The sequence below is a fragment of the Lepidochelys kempii genome, chromosome 3, assembly GCF_965140285.1.
Source record: "Lepidochelys kempii isolate rLepKem1 chromosome 3, rLepKem1.hap1, whole genome shotgun sequence".
Classification (NCBI taxonomy): Eukaryota; Metazoa; Chordata; order Testudines; family Cheloniidae; genus Lepidochelys; species Lepidochelys kempii.
In genome coordinates, this window is record NC_136382.1 from 200,057,422 (window position 1) to 200,075,341 (window position 17,920).

Here is a 17,920-nt window from a genome sequence, read left to right on the forward strand (position 1 = left end):
TACTATAAGGCTGAACCCTACCTAGCAGTTCCATCAACATCCATTGCAACTCCTCATTGCCACATGCTCTCCACTTTAACACACTCCTTCGTCCTTGACACATGCTTCTGCATAAACTGAAAATGAAAACAGGCCCCAATCATGCAATTGGATCCACCACCAGCCTGAACCCCTGCACCTGTGCAGAGCACTACAGACTTAAATGGGACTCGATGTGGGCATGGGGATTTGTGCTAGTGGCTCTGAGTGCAATTCTTAGGCCCTGATGCTTCAGTGACACCTCCCCTGCTACTTACCTGAGCCAAATGACTTTATACAAAGTAGGATAAGTCATAGGTAGGGGGCCTAGTTACAGGACATAAAGGCTTAAGGCCTTGGGTACACAGGAAAGTTTTACCAGTTGTACTGATATAGTTTACAGGTATAGTTATACTGGCATAATCCCAAACTGGGCATGCAAATCTGTACATTGAAGTATATTTAGCCACCCACAGCTGGCTGAATATCCCCAAGACAATGAACAGCAGCATTATTTATAAAGCCCTCCACCCAGATTTGGGACAAAAGTACCAACAGCGCAGCAAATTACCTAATATGAATATCAAACAAAAATAAGAAAACTGAATATTTTACCCATCTCAACATGAAGAATATCTGAACAGCTCAATCATGCATTTGGGATCCAAACAGGAACGATGAATTCTCTATAATAGCACGACTGTATGGCAGATTATATGGAAAGGCAGCTATACATACCATACACAGATAAAATGACATTTGTTTTGGTGCCAAACAGAGACTAGAAGTTTTCTATTTACCTTCTTGCCAGCTATGTATCCTCCAGCTGCTCCAAAGCTTTTGGTGAATGTACCCATCAATACATCGACATCTTCAGGGTCCATTCCAAAATATTCCACGACTCCCCGGCCGGTGGGTCCCACAGCACCAATGCTGTGAGCCTCATCCAAGTAGAGATAGGCTTTGTATCTCTTCTTCAAGGCAACTATCTCTGGCAGGCGCACAATGGAACCTTCCATGCTAGAGAATGAGAATTAGTAATGAATCGTTTAATCCCCCACTCTCTTTAAATATTAGCACTAAGGTACACATTAGGGATGACAGGGTTACCCTGATACCACAAAAAGCCTCTTTAAAGCTCAAACCAAATTCGTAGCTCAAAGGAAAACTGGAAAGTCTTTATGCCCATTGCTGAGCAGGCAGTCACTCACACGAGCAGTCCCAGTGACTTCCTCGGTCTTTTGCAAATTATCAGCCCTACTTCTGCATGCAGAAAAGAGAAGGGAAGGATTCAAATGACATGCTGGACTTTATCCAGATCAGCGTATATAATTCATTACAACCGCCCCACAATTAGAAGGTATTTGCCACTCTGGTCCCCACGTATGTCTATATGCCACTCTGACAATATTTACAGGTTGTAAAGGCAACAGATCCAGGCAGAATTCCCCCAGTGCAGGAGAAGTCTAGTGTAGCACAGGTGGGAGCCAGGGGCAGAAAGATTTCTATAGATGAGCTTCAGAGCAGCCCACTGGCAGACGTGGGGAGGCTCCCTAACTTAGGGAAGACTTGACTCTTGGAGAAGGAACAATCTTAAAATCATCTTTGACTCCTCCACTCCTAGTCTGTGTCTTTCAGGGGATGCCACACACAATCTAGCTCTGCACAGGAAAAGATCCTTAATATTTTATGTTTTTTCTCCTTAGTACAAGAGCAGAATTCAATATGCTGCATTGATGTTCTTGACACTCCTAGGGAAAAAAGGATAAGAAACCCATTACACTCTTGGTAGTTACTTCAATAGGGTAGGTGAACAGCAGGAATTACCTTGCAAGATGATGAACTCCTCAAGAAACAAATTAGAAATCCACTTTAACGCAAGGCAGTTTAGCTATCTGTACCTTTGCTGTGGACACTATTATGCCTTGAAAACCTGGGTGAGATTCCTAAGGAAGCTTATCACCAGATACCTTCAGATGTATTCTACAGTTTATTTTTACAGTCAGTTAAACTTGGTCTCTTGCACTAGCTGTGGTGAGGGAAAAAACATCTGAAAGTGCTAACATATTTCATACCAAAAACAAGGTGCTGTGTGCCAAGCAAAACCTACATTCTGTGGGGTGGCCCCCTGCTCAGGTGGGTCAAACTGGAAATCTTGATGCAGCTCCAGCTAAATTGAAAAATGGAGCCTGTTTCTGAATTAAATGTGCAAATGAGTAATACAGTCAGTACGGCCTCACAGACTTATTTATCTCGATATCAGTTTCAAACAGTTTTATGTTGCCCACACAGATTTTAGTATTTGCAACATGTAGCTGCACTGTACAAGTTATAAGGGAGAAAGTGGAGGTTTGGCAGTTCAGTAGGGGACAAGAGGCTTTTGGCACAGAGGAGGCTTTTCATGATTTTGGCCTCTTTTCTTTCCCTAACTCTCATGGGCAGGGTTGTAGGTAACTTGAAAGTTTTGGGAGGGCTTGAACCTCTGCCCCCTAAATCTCGTTAACTCTCGACAATGAGAAGCCATCCCACTGTCCCTCTCCCAATACCCGACACTACAACCAATACATAATAATACAGTGGACTTTGCATTACTTCTGTGTTGCAGCTAAAACATTCAGGAATGTAACAGTATTTTCACATAGCCCATGCTGATCAAAGAGGGCAAATTATGCCACTGTGAGTTATTGTTTCAGGGTGTCTGCAGACTCAGGAAGACACTCTGCATTTGTTTACATTTGGAAGTTTATTTCCACAGCTATAAGGGCTAAAATCTTAATTTAAAAGTAGAAAATTTATATTCCCCTGCGTAATTCTACAGCAAAAATCATGTAATTACTGAATCCTGGAATACAGCGAGCTTGGTTACATTCCCTCTCCTGATATATGACTGCCAGGAGATTTTAAATGTGAAGAGAATTTGATGGAATTGTTTTCATACAGTATAGCCTAATGATGTGTAAGTAGCAGTTAATTGTTTTTAGTCTAAATAGGTTAGTGAAACAAAGAACCTATTAGTGTTCTTGAATGATGCTGGCTTATTTAAATTCTGGGACGGTGGCCAGAGCCCACCAGAACAACGAAAGGCCCAGTTCTTCCACAGAATGGCCAGAACACAGGCAGCTTTACTGCAGGTTTCCCTGCATGCTGCCCTGCTAATGAGTCTCAACTTTCCCTCGGTGGGACCAGCTCTAGAGACAAGAGACCAGTTTGGTTTCTGTACCCATTCTATCCTTGGCCTCTCTGCTGATCTTTGGTGATTGCGGAAGAAGGCTTGCGATGGGGACACCTCTCTACTTAGAACTAGACTGAGACCAAACTCATTTGACATAGGCCACCGAGCAGCCCTTATGGAAGGTAAAACTTCCAGTAAATATTACCCTGTGCTGGAGTTAAACCAGGGACCTAGAGCTGTTTGTTTCATTTTGGTAGTGTTACTCTTACAAAACGCTCAGGGTATTTCACAGCTCTGGAAGTCTGAAAGGAGTTTATGGAATCTTTAACATCTTTTTGGAGGGGCGGGGGGTTAAATTGTGTCATTGTGGCCTGACTGAGCAGTAGCATTAAGCGGTGCCATCCACTGAGCAACTCAGGGAGGGATTGTGCCTCATGGGCCCAGCGTGCAAGGGGCCGGTGCAGATTACACTATTCTTTAGGAAGGTGCAGGCATCTCCTCCTCACTCAACTGGTCTCTTCCTCTGTGAAGTAATGCGGAGGAGGTGGGTGAGACCTTGATTCTGCTTCCTTCCTGTTCCTTTTGCGGCAGTGTGTACCTCACGAGAGCGCAGGGACTGTAACAGTGACAGAGTCCCTCTCTTACGCTGCGCAATGTAGTTGCACGCCAGCTTCCCGCATCCCTCTCAGGGAGTCCCCACCAGAATCTGCCCCCAAATTAATCTACGAAACTGAACAATGAGTGCATGCTGTCAATGTCAGGGAAACAGGATTGGGGACAGAAGTCTGACATCACTGTATTAGTGCCTCAAACCCAGCCCAACTGGAATTTGTTCGAGTTCAGACCTGGCCTGGTGGAGTTTTGTAGGATCCTTTTGGCCTATAACTTCTGAAGCTGTTTTCCCTCACACAGTACTCTGTCTGCAGCCCTCCGCTGTTTGCTCCATAGTGCATCGTAGGTAGGGCGACCAGATGTCCCGATTTTATAGGGACAGTCCCGATTTTTGGGTCTTTTTCTTATATAGGCTCCTATTACCCCCCACCCCCGCCCCAATTTTTCACATTTGCTGTCTGGTCACCCTAATTGTAGGGCCAGTCTCCAACACAAAAACGACCATGACCTGCTCACGACACTGTTGTCCCCTGACCCAGTTACAACAGTTCAGATCTGTACTGCAGACAGGATCTTAACTGTGTTCTGTGACAGGGCTGAAGCTTCAGTTACATACAAAGTTTTTATCTCTGCTACATAACTTGGTCACAGCATGAATACGTCCCAGTTGCTCTACAATTCCAATGAAGTTTTAACCAGGCCACGAGACAAAAGTGTTGGAAAGAGGTCCCCCTACAAGGTTTGTACAGGACACAAATGGTGTAGTTTCTGACTCACAGAGTTCAGGTCCCAATTCAAATTTCATCATAGTTAATGGGATTCTTTCCATTGGCTTCCAAGAGCTTTGGAGCCTGGGAGATGGCAGACACATGTCACTGTAGGCCAACTAATCCTCTCTCTCTGGCAATGCAGGTTTATTCTATACAGCACACTGACAGCATGTCATCCAGTTTCATTTTAGAATTCTCAGGCAACTGGGCTTCTATCATTTTTCTTGGTAGAATGAGGCATTTTCCATAGCCTTATTCATTGCACTGTCAAGAAGATTGATTTTACTGATATTCAGACTGCCATTTCCCCTTCTTAATTTCATCTCACAACTCCTAGATATGCCAGCATGTAATACCCTTCCAATCGCTGTAGATTTACTCTAACCCTTCCAGTATTTGAAGACTTATCATATCTCTTTCCTCAGTCATTGCTCAGATTACATATAAATCTTTCCTTATAAGTCAATCCCTTTGGCCCCTTGATCATGTCTGTCATGGGTCTTTAAACTCCTTTCCTCTGATCCGATATACAACTAGATACATGCAGTGTATTCATGTTGATCTTGATCTTCCAAAATACACACATTAAATCTTAATATTTGCTTTTAGCATTATTTTCTTTGGTAAATTTTGTCACAGTGCGGCATTTAGGAGACTTGACGCAGACTTCTCTATTTTGTGGTTTACAGCAACCGTTTAAAAAGTCAAATAAATTACAGTATTTTGAAATGTTAGGAAGCAGCCATTGATTGATTAACCCCTTTTTGTTGGTCTCTGGCCAGTGATGTAAAATGTTACTCCTTTGGACTTAGGGGCTGGCAATCACCTAATAGCAGGATATAAAAAATTGCCCTAATAGACTGCCTAGAGTACTGGCACTGAATCACAAAAAAACCTCAAGTATACATGGAAATGCACTGGACAGCGTCCAAGCGATCAGAGAAATATGACCAAGTCAAATTAAAATGAAAACGGAAAAAAGTTTGATGAAAAACTATCAGTTTTGACCACTGTATATTGCCCCTCAATTGTTGCCTTGGGCCTTGGCCCATCTGACTTGTAAGTAAATATGTTACTACGTAGCACAAATATACCAGAAACTGAACAAGAATGCAGTAATTGACTGATCCTAAACTGAAATCAGTAGAAGCCAAGGAAAACACTAGCTAGAATTTAGATAATAGAGACATGATTTAGCAAGTCAGTTTAATTTCTGCCATGGACCCTGCCAAAACTTGTTCATGCTTTTGTACTGAGGATTGATGGCCACGTTGTCTCTCTCAGCTTGGACTGAATATGGAATAAATTTACTCTCAAACTAGTCCAAGTTAAAAGCCAGCTTTCATTAATAGTTACATTTACCTGTGCTGAGCTTTCCTTTTCTGAATGTCAAATAAATTTTAAAAACTGAAATGTTTTCTCACTGTTTATTTGACACCCAGCTTGGGTCCTTTATAAGCTGTGGGCCAAATTCTGCATTTACTTATCCCCATGCAAACTCAGTGGGCTATGATTTTGAAACACCAGTCTGATTTTTCAACACCACACTGGCTCGCAGTAGTTCTTTTCAACTTTTGCCAGTTTGGTAAGTCAAGGTTCATGTGCAGTGTTGCTGAGTAGGATAACTCTTTCACATACCCTTAACATACCAGTGAGCTTGCAGGAGTGAAAATGAAGGCAGAATTTGACCCTTAATGTTGATCTCATCAGTGTGATATATTGCCATTCCGCCCCCCGGCCCCCGCCCCCAAAGGGGAACGTTACATCCATGCAAAAAGATGCCAAGCCAAACTTGTAAATCAAGATACTTTAACTTGCATTATGGATCTGACCAAGTGATTTTAATTCTATATAATAGTTATCAATGATGCTCCATTTCTTTAGAAACCCATTTAAGAAAGTAGCATATGACCTTACCAAGACAGATACTTTAAAGAATTCTCTCCTCCTTCTCAATGCTTTGTGTAAGAATGCTGATTTACCAAATGTCAAAACTAAAAAGAACTAAATCTAGCCTACCCAGGTAGTGTAAAATCTTACTGCTACTTCAAAATCAGAGCCCAAGAAAGGAAAGGGTCAGAAGGAGAGAAAACAGAAGCTCAAGCTCATATAAAATGAAGAATTTTAGTATGTCTTCCCTCACCCTTCTTTTTATGTTTAAATGTTATTACCAATATACTGGATTGATTTTGGTCTGCTAATATGTATCTAGCAATATTGAATATATGGAGGTTACTTCCCTGTAACTGGAGGTTCTTTGAGATGTGTGGTCCCTATCTGTATTCCACGTGTGATCCCAAGCAAAGAGATCCCAAGATGGTGTTCCCCACTTGGTGAAGATCTCATTCAGAACAGAATTGCAACTCTCCCATTCATGGCCCATGGAAAAGTATCTGCTGAGACTGTCTGCTTGGGAGTTGTGTGCACTTGATAGTTATATTGCTGAGAGGGTTATGTGGTTTCTGATACACCAATTCCAGAGGATGACTGTCTCTACACTGGGGGGAGGAAGGAGATCTTGTTCCCATCCTTTCCCCAATTTGGACTTTCTCTGGATTTGTCCACCAGCCAAGAGAGGCCATAACTTTGGCTGGAATTGCTACTCTAGCATTGAGGTTGTCTTTGGTGAGTAAATGGACTGAAGCCAGGTTTGTAGGCAGTGGAGATGAAGCCTGGTGAATGGTGTTACATGGCCACATTAGGACATATGGCTTAGGAGGGAAAGACAGGTTCTGACCATAGTCTGAGATGTGAGGGTGATCTATTTTATCAAATCACCCCTGATACGGAAGCTTTCCAACAGGAAATAGGCACTTGCTGTAGTCGAGTCCAGAGTCGCACTTATGAAATCTATGGACCTCGTGAGAGTCAATGTAGATTTTTGTGGCTGACACAGATTCCCAGGAAAGATAGTAGATGGAGCAGGAATAGGGTCGCCAACTAGAATTCCCTGCTGGATCTGCATGTCTGGAGCCAGTCATCAAGATATGAAAAGACATGTGTGTCTTCTCATCCAAGCCATTACCATTGAAAGGACTTTTGTAGAGACCCTGAGTGCCATAGCTAGTCCAAATGGGAGCACTCTGAATTGGAAGTGGTCTTTCCCAATGAGGAATATGAGGATTCTTCAGTGGGACAGGTGAATGTCTATATGAAAGTAAGCATCTTTCATGTCGAGGGCCACAAACCTTGTGCCCCCTGTTCCAGAAAGGGACTTACTAATGCCAATGTGACCATGTGGAATTTTACTTTTTGGAAGAATACATTTAGTTGGTATAAATCATGAATTTGTCTCCAACCACCAGACTTCGTGGGGACCAAGACATATGGGAGTAGAATCCCTTCCCTTGATGTTAGGGTGGCACCCATTCTATGGCCTCTTTCTGGAAGGAGAGACTTTACCTCTTGATGAAGAACCTCCTTGTGAGAGTGGGTTCCTGAGAAGGGGCCAGGAATGGGGACTGTAGTGGAGAGATGAAATAAACTCGATTGTGTAGCTGTGGTGGAAGATCTCTAGTACCCATTTGTCTGTTGTTATTGCCCCTTAGTTATGAGCGAAGTGCGTAAGGCAGCAGACAGAGTTTTGGGGGCAATAAGGCATGGCATCAACGTCAGTATACATTCCTTCAGCATACCATCCAAAGAACTTCTTGGACAGTGGGTGGGGCAGGGTGCCCGTCTCAGAGGTGGGTCTTTGCATACTGCCTTTTGTGTGATGGTTCATAAGGGCACTGGTGATAGAATGCTTGAGGTGAAGGTTTGGACCTGTAGGTTTGCTTCTGATGTTTCCTCTTCAGGACAGGGGTATAAATGCCCAGTGTGTGGAGGGCTGTCCTAGAGTATTTCAGAGTGTGTAGAAATGGTCTTTTCATTAAAGAGGTTAGACTCCTCAAGGGGAAGATCCGTCATGGTTTTCTGGTTTCCCCTGGAGAACTTCAGAGATTGCAGCCACAATTTGTGCCTCATGACTATAGCGGTGGCAATGGCTCTAGAAAGGCAGTGTCAGCTGCTTCTACCGCTGCTTAGAGTGATGTACTGGTCATCAGCCCGCCTTGATCAATGAGGGCTTGGAACTGGGCCCTATCTTCCTAAGGAAGTTTGTCTTTAAAGTTTAGACATTTTGAATAATTCAAGAAATCCTATTTTGCTAACAGTACGTAGTAGTTAGCAACTCTGAAGTGGAGACTAGCTGATGAAAATATTTTCCTCCCCAAAAGGTGGAGGCATTTAGTGCTCTTGTCAGCTGGAGTAGTGGTAGCGTGCTGTGTCCTGGACCTTTCTGTAGCTGCTTGTGCCATGAAAGAGTTGGGTAATGGATGAATGAATAAAAACTCTGCTCCCATAGTTGGCACAAAATATCATTTTTCAACCCTCTTCAGGGAGGGGGCACAGGAGGTAGGGGTATACCACATAGGTCTGGCAAGTTCCAAAACGACCTGATTGATTGGCCTTTCTAGGGTGACCCATCCAGAGGGCTGGATGTTTATCCAATAGACCATGCTGCGTGTCCTGGACCTCCTCAGAAGGTATCTGAAGCTCAGTGGCGACCCTCTATAACAGCTCCTGGTACTGCTTGTGGTCACTGGGCAAGGAAGGGGATGATGGAGCAACTGCCTCCTCAGGTGAAGAGAATGGCACACCCATTTGAACTGCAGAACCAGTGGATCCAGCTCAGCTTCATTTGGATGGAGCTGGTTGTTACTCGTTGTGGGAGACGGGCCGGTGTGATTCTTGCATAGATCCAGTACGTCTGTTATGCAGATCCCAAAGGGTCCCATTAGGCTAGTAAAAAGGATTGACTGATGGGGGAGGTCCCCAAGACATAGGGTACTAATGGTCTCCTGAATAGCCATAACCTGAAGGAAGTGGACGGTTCCAATACCTCCTGTGGGTTCTGTCTGGGCTTATTTCCGTTGGGTATGGTGGGAGAAAAAGTCTTGTCTGGAGCCTCAGATTTGTTTGACAAATTAATAGATTCCTGCTCTACTGGTGGTGCCATCTGTACGAGTGGGAGGACGCTCTGAGCTGTGCATGCAGTAGGGGGCGATCCTTTTCTTCTCAAGGTGATTTTTTCAGGCATAGGGATGTCTCTAAGGAGGATTGGGCCTGTTAGGAATATTCTACTGTGAGGTAAAGATTTTGGTTCCTCCTGCTGTTTGGGAAGCCCCTGAGGAGGGGACTGGCGGATCCAGGGCCTCCAACAGGGTATTCAGAGAATGCCACATGGAGTGCGTTGGAACCATTGAATGGGGTCCCAGAGTGGAGGTCTCAGACAGGCCTGGTGGGTACTGGTCTTTTGGTTTGTGGGATGGAGCCAGACCCAGTATGGTCAGATAATTTTTCCTTTGCCTTCTTGAATGGCAGGTTTATGTGGAACTAACTCCTTATGACCCATGTGTGATGACTCACTTGACTTGGACCAAGATGGGTAGAGATCCTTTTTCTTAGAGGCAGATCTGGATGGGGATCTGTCCTTATGTCTATATGGTCATGTCCCCTATTCTCATGAGAGGGTTTCTCATGCTTAAGAGTTTTAGCCTCTGCTCCAGAGCTCATGCTTGGAGAAGTCCTGCTCACAGTCTGAGGGTGTCTCTCCCTAGCCTGGATCCGAATGAGGCCTCATGACCTGCTCCCATGGAGCGCTTGTCTTTCACTAGTTTGGAGAGGGAAGGAACAGCAGCTAATGCCCTGGGTGAGGTGATAAAGGCCGTGCTGGTGTTTTTTTGCGGATGGAGGAGACACAATTCTCATACCCTGGGACTCTTGGCATAGTTCTTCTCTACATGGAGAAGCTTCACGGGGCAGGGAAAACTAAGCTCACTATACTAACTGTAAAACAACACTAGAATATTAAATCTAAACTAAAAAAAAAATTACTAAAACTATTTACAAATTGTTTTTACTGATATTAGAATAGGAAGATTGAAGTGGACACAGAATTTTTGTTCAGGCCAGGAGGTGGTAAGAAGGAACTCAAGAGATGTTTGCCCTGCCCTTTATATCCTTACTTCAGAGCATGAGGAGGACAACTACACATGTGTGGACCAATGGACTTATGAAAGTTCTCCAGACTCAGGCATGTGGTATGCATGCATACTCATCCGTACAATACACAAAGGGACCATCCCTCAAGAAGAACCAGTCCTTCATGGACAGGTCAACTCTCATCCAATATTGCATCTAGCCAGTTATGCAATGATATATCGTGCTGGCAATGCGGTAGGGATTCCTTCTCAACCCAGTACAGAACTGGTTTGCCATCTGAACCATGAGTTTCGATTTCTTATTTGCCTACCTCACAAGTATATAATAAAGATTTTAAAATTAGCAAATGTTTGGACTAGTTTCTGATGAGATGCTATAAGAAAGCTAAGTATTACTATTACTCTTATTGTATACTTTTTGCTTGCACAGATACAAAGGCTATTAGTGGAAATAAACGGTCCAGCACTTAAAAAAAAACAAAACAAAACAAGAGATCCCAGGTACAGTATTTGACTCCATGTCCTCCTATGCAGACTTTCTTTGACAAACACTTAGCCCTAGTCTACACTGGTTGGCGGATGGGGGGAATCGATCTAAGTTACGCAACTTCAGCTATGTGAATAACGTAGCTGAAGTAGACGTATTTAGATCGACTTACCGTGGTGTCTTCAGTACGCTGGAGTACAGGAGTTGATGGGAGAGCGCTCGGGGGTTGATTTATCGCGTATAGACTAGATGCGAGAAATCGATCCCCGCTGGATTGATTGCTGCCCGCTGATCTGGCAGGTAGTGAAAACATACCCTTAGCAGGTGCCACAACAAAGTTAGGATTTTTAGTGGATACTAAGGGAGATAGGTGCCCAAATCCCACTGAAAGTTAGTGGTTGTTGGGTGTCTAACTCCTGTAGGCCCCTTTGAAAATCCACCTCTGCAAAGAATTTTGAATCAAACTCTCTCTCTGAAGTTTTACATGGTGTTATTGTGCATAGCAACAGAAAGACACATGGCTCTTCTGCTTTCTTCAAAAAGAAAATTATCTGTGAATACTAGCTGCAGATCTAAGTAAAACTAATGCTCAGTGTCCCATAAAATTGGAGATTGAGTAAGTGACACATGCCAGAGCAAGTTAACATTATGGGTCTGTGCAACTGCTCACTTTAACCAATACATCCATGACACAAAGGTACCTTCACTTTCTCTGGTTGGTGCACATCCAAAGTAAAGGATTTAAAAACTGAACAAAATACAGCAGCTAAAGGGTTTTCTGTAGGCCATATGACTGGCAGGAGTATTTGTCATTAAAATGTTGGTGGTCCACTTAATTTCTGCATGATCAAAGTCCTTAAAATGTAACTTTCTTTTAGCTGTGCAGAGCTATGTTTATTTGCAGCTTTGTTCTGTTTATTCTGACTAAAGGGAGATATCCAGCCTGCTTTGGATCAGCTAGTCTGCTGTTAAACCTGCGTGACTGGTGTTTAGATGAGGGCTGACTTGTTCTCTGCAGAAGCTGGAACAAGTTATGCAAAAAGAACATGCTGATGACTATGAAGTTATGACAACATGAAAAAAGAAAAGGCATAATTATTAGAGCTGTGCAAGTAACTGTTTTTTTTTCTTTTTTGCTTATGATCTGAAAAATCAAAAAAGTCATTTTGGGTCAACTTGAAACTGAATTTTTTCAGAAGTTCTGGCAAAATGAAAGGTAAAAAAATTTGTTTCAAGGTGGTTTGGCATTTGTAACTGTTTTTCTTTTCTAAAAAATAAATGCAAAGCAACTCCCTTGTAAATCTAGCCTGAAAAAGCAAAAAACATTTTGTTTCAGCAATGGCATAATGAACCATTTTAATATTTCTATTTTTTTTCCCCACTGAAAAAATTTGCCAAAATTGACACAAATTTGTGAAATGTTGCGGTCAACCTGAATCTGCATTTTTCGGTGAAAAAACTTTTTACCTAGCTCTAATCCTAATTAAAAAAATATCTTGCTCAGGATGACTAGCATTAATTATTCAAAAACCATAAATTGCTGCTACTCAATGCGGCTGTATTTCAGTGATGGATAATGTGATCCTTGTGTGCAACTTTCAATATGGATTTGTAAATCACTTTGGCTGAAAGGATGCTGTATAAAATACACTCCTATACAGTTGCAAGGTATTATTACTATGCATCATACTAGACAGACCCTCAAAATTGCCTCTATTACGCATTGCCCTCTTATACTGGGGTATGGGTACCACTACTCTATAACTCTTTACATCCCAATTTTGTACCCACAACCTGAGTGCAACTCCACTGGACATTGATTACTGGAGATATGCTCGTTTGACTAAGGCTGAATTTGGTCCTAAATGTTTATTTTCAACTGTTTGGGTATAAAACCGGCATGCAAAATGTATACTGTACCAGTTCCTCTACTGTTTCTCAATTCATCAATGTGTAACAGAGAACTCTAGAAAGCTGTTCCATTGAATCACCTTGGGGCAGAAAGTCAGCTGTTGTGAATTGTCACAGCTCCATTGACTTAAGTGAAGCTAGGACAATTACACCAGCTGAAGATCAGCCCTTTGCATTTATATAGCATACCCCATCCCAAAGGAAAGTGCTTTGCAAACCAGTATTCAAAATCCCACACAGGGACCACACTGGAATTACTTCTATTTACACTAGGGCTCAGGTTGACTTTCAGGATTTATATATAAAACACTGACACTGTCTTTACTGCCTTATTACTGTTAATATTGCAGACCAACAATTTTTAGTAAGACCACTGAAGATCCTACATGAGCTGTGAAGCAATTAAAAAAAAAACATTGAATTTCTTAGGCAATCCCAGTGTTACGTCTATTAAATTCCTTTATAATACAAAGTACTCACACATTTGTAAATGCCTACATACCTGTAAATGCCCTCTACTAGGATGAGAATTTTTTTCCATGCTCTGCGACTTCGAGGCTGCCCATATGCTATTGCATCCCTCAGTAATTTCTCTAGGCTCTGCATGTCTTTATTTAAAAATAAAAGAAAGGAAGAAAACCAAGTATTAACATAAGGGGCTTTAAAAGGAAGTTTTAAGTTCTTTCTGGCCACTATTTTTTTTAATAAGAAATCGACAGTTAGAGAAATGTCTCCTAAATGCACACTTCTGTTGTACAAAGGCTACATGCCTAATATTTGATTTAATTTGCCTGAATTTAATCTTGTGATAATATAACCAGAAGAGCTTTCTGCAACTATGCACCTCAACGGAGAAAAAGTTTTCCTTTAACCATTAGAAACTCTCAGCTTCTCTATCTGAAAATAAAACTGAAACACGTTTGTCAGCTCCTGATTTTAACTGTCTATAATTCTTTAATTGGACTGAAGAAATGCACAGCATCCGGAAGCTGTAGTATAGTGAGCTTCACAGGGGGAGATTTTCAAACAAGCCTAAGGGATTTAAGAGCACAAGCCCTACTGAAAGTCAATGACACATGAAAATTTTCCCCTACAAGTGCAAGTTTGTTGTAATAAAATCTACAGGCCAAATCCTTAATTAATATAAATCACCTTAGCTTCCTTGACTCCTATGGCGGACACTGACGGACAAAACCTGAGGATCTAGTCCTGTAGTTTTCTGATTATTACAATTAGGGACAAAAGAGGAGATTAAGTAGACAAAAAGATTATAATTTGTATGTATTTTGCTTCCCTCCACCAGCACTGTCCCCTTTCACTAAGGGCACGTCTACACTTACAGTGCTGCAGCTGACTTGATGCTCTATGCTGATGAACAGAAGCTCTCCCGTCAGCATAAAAAAACACCCCTGCGAGTGGCAGAAGCTCCGTTGGCGGGAGAAGCTCTCCCGCCGACACAGTGCTGTGCACACTAGCACTTATGCCGGTGTCATTTATGTCGCTCGGGGGGTGGAATATTCACATCCCTGAGTGACATAAATTATGCCGACATAAGTGGTGGCGTAGTCATAGCTTTAGGCTTCAAATCTGAGGAGAGCGGAATCAATTACATAATTTTAAAACGCAAAAGTAATCACAATGGCAATACACTTGTAACAAAAAAAAAGTTAAGAGCGTTATATACAATAATTCAGGCTACAGGATCATGACGAGAAATACATTTTAGAAGAGTAAATAGTATTGTGGTCATACTCTGCTGTGTTTAGCACAGTCATTAAAAACTGACATTTCACTGGTAACAAAGCAGAACAGCTGAAAAGATATTTCATTATGATCAACACAGGCAAATGCCACAGAACTTTATGTTTATTTCATTTGAAATTCATTTAGCAGAATAGAGACTCGTTAAGCCTACTTCAGTTAAGCGGCTTTGGGTCAGTTCCAGCAAGAAGAGGAATCTTGTCCTTTACAAGAAAGATGGGGAGTGGGAAAAGATTAACGAGAGAGAGAGAGAGAGAGAGAGAGAGAGAGAGAGAAAATATGCGAACGGGTACAAATGCCCTGAAGGGACTCTGCTTCTTAGCCAAAAAGACACTGTTTGGCATTGATGAGGCTTTCCTTTGAAAGAAGCCTGAAGTCGTGTTAGAAACTTTGCTGCTCCCTCAGGCATTGGTTATGGACAATATGATGCCAATTAGATACTTTTTAAAAAGTAGAATGGCAGATGCCCAAGTACAAAAGAAAAAGAAAAGAACGTACAAAGCTTAGGGCAGTACCAAAATTTGGCTCCAAATTGATAATTTACTGAAATCTGACCAATATTTGGGTTTGGATGAAACCTCTTTGAAGCTTTCAGAGTAACAGCCGTGTTAGTCTGTATTCGCAAAAAGAAAAGGAGTACTTGTAGCACCTTAGAGACTAACCAATTTATTTGAGCGTAAGCTTTCATGAGCTACCAATGTAATATATGCCATCATGTGCCAGCAATGCCCCTCTGCCACGTACATTGGGCAAACTGGACAGTCTCTATGTAAAAGAGTAAATGGACACAAATCAGATGTCAAGAATTATAACATTCATAAACCAGTCGGAGAACACTTCAATCTCTCTGGTCACTCGATTTCTGATCTCAAAGTGACTATCCTTCAACAAAAAAACTTTGAAAACAGACTCCAAGGAGAGACTGCTGAATTGGAATTAATTTGCAAATTGGATACAATTAACTTAGGCTTGAATAGAGACTGGGAATGGTTGATTCATTATAAAAAGTAACCTATTTCCCCTTGTTTATTATTCTCCCCCCCCGCCCCCTTACCCCCCGTTCCTCAGATGTTCTTGTTAAACCCTGGATTTGTGCTGGAAATGGCCCACCTTGATTATCATACACATTGTAAGGAGAGGGATCACTTTACATAAGCTATTACCAACAGGAGAGTGAGTTGGGGGGTGGGGGGGGGGGAGAAAACCTGGATTTGTGCTGGAAATGGCCCACCTTGATTATCATACACATTGTAAGGAGAGTGATCACTTTAGATAAGCTATTACCAGCAGGAGAGTAGGGTGGGGGGAGAAAAAACCTTTTGTAGTGATAAACACCCATTTTTTCATGGTTTGTGTGTATAAAAACATCTTCTGTGTTTTCCACAGTATGCATCCGATGAAGTGAGCTGTAGCTCACGAAAGCTTATGCTCAAATAAATTGGTTAGTCTCTAAGGTGCCACAAGTACTCCTTTTCTCTTTGAAGCTGGTTACTTCCTGCAGTTTGTGAGAATCTGGAAGTGCACATTCCAAAATGCCTCAAGACAGCACCCTGCATGGCATTTGGAGATGTGTAGTTCCAATTTCCTGACGGCTGCCAGAACTAGGATTGAGTTGGTGGTAGATACATGAGGGATGGGTCTGTATCTACTTCATTTGGCTGAACCCTTTTCCTCTACCACTCTACTGTGATTAGACATCCATATTCCTGGATCAGGTCACCTCCAAGTTTGGGTGGGAAATTTGATTTCAGATTGTGAACTGGGATCTGATCTGAATTTCATAGGTGGCCTTTTCCACTAAGAAAGGGGTCAAGCAGAATGTTAGATCTGAATACCTTTGAATTTGGGTGTTTGAAACGTAGAGCTAGATCTCAATTCTGCAAGTCAGGCTCAATGCTCTGTGTCACGTTCACCAAGCATTCTGGAGTGCTTGAAGCCCATGAGCACAATGCAGTTTGGAGTGCCTTAGAATTCAGTGACCATTGTAGAAGCAGTGGGCGGCCCTAGAGCGTTTCGGCCCTGCACTCTCCATTGAAGTGATTTGATAGTTTTACACCCATGAAAACAGTCCTGTGTGTCTGTGTTTGCAGGTCGGTGGCTGGGAGTAGATAATGATACCTTACAAACACGGCTGGCATGTTTTATATTAACTAATGCCACATTTTCAGCAATAAATCTTGAATGCGGTGTTATTCTTTTAGCATTACGACATCTAATCTTGATCTTTATATTTCTAAGAAAATACAACCCTTCCACTTTACGAAGATGCACCTTCCGTCTATACCAATGTAATTTAAACTATGCAGAGTAAATGAACCGTATTTGTCACCTTGTCCTTACACCAGCTTGAACTGTGGACCCTTACTCAGTACGTACTCTATGAGTAGTCCCATTGACTCAATAGCGAAAGGTATTATCCAGCATTACTAAGTATATCCCGCTCTAGCCTTTAGCAAAGTTGGCACTTCCTCATGAACTCTGATGTACACTGAGCTGAGAGTGGTTTGTCAATTTATAAGGTATGACATACTTCTTATAAACTGAACGTTTTTTATTTCGCCGTTCAAGAGGAGTTGGAGAAAACCAAATTACATTCGGAATGTAGTGGTACCATTAGTACCTTCTTTGCCACTATGAAAGATCCCTGTGGGTCCCCTCAATGCAGCCAATCACTGGCTGTATTTGCTGCCCTCTAAATGGAGGTTAGAGATAATACAAGGTTCTTCAACATAAAGAGCAAGAGGTTAATGAAACAAATTGACCCAGTGTTAGGAGAGGAGTACGAATCAGATGGATCTCGGAAAAGATTATTCAGCCCCCCCCAGTCTTGTCTTTTGCAGGCCCCAAAGAAGATGAATTGCTTCACTTAAAAACAAAACCTTCCATTAGTCAGAGGTGGTTAGTAAAGGCAAGACAATAAAATAATACTCCAATAATGAGAGTAACTGTTGCTAGTGCAACCTGATGTTAGTTTCTCAGGAACATTCCTGTCCTACTACTTTGAACCAATAGGTGGTCCAATCTGCAAAACCCAGGGCATCTGTATAGACAGAACACATCTGCTACTGCAAATATTCAAGGAAGAAACAAACCTGTTGTTTCCCTTTGTGGATTTGTGGCTCTGTCTCTGGGCACTGGCCATTTCACTACCACGTCTCCAACATGACCAATCCCCCCCTCTCCACTTTCTAGCATGATCCCAATA

General features: G+C 42.2%; 1 protein-coding gene across 1 annotated transcript in view; it reads right to left on the reverse strand.

Moving 5' to 3' along the window:
• The window catches only part of SPTLC3 (serine palmitoyltransferase long chain base subunit 3), a 173,751-nt gene that overhangs the window by 25,878 nt on the left and 129,953 nt on the right, over positions 1-17,920 (reverse strand). The window contains exons 8-9 of the mRNA XM_073339602.2: positions 13,457-13,562; positions 819-1,038 (exon numbers count right to left, since the gene is read on the reverse strand). Coding sequence (XP_073195703.1) covers positions 819-1,038; positions 13,457-13,562 — 326 coding nt within the window. The remainder of the gene's footprint in view (positions 1-818; positions 1,039-13,456; positions 13,563-17,920) is intronic.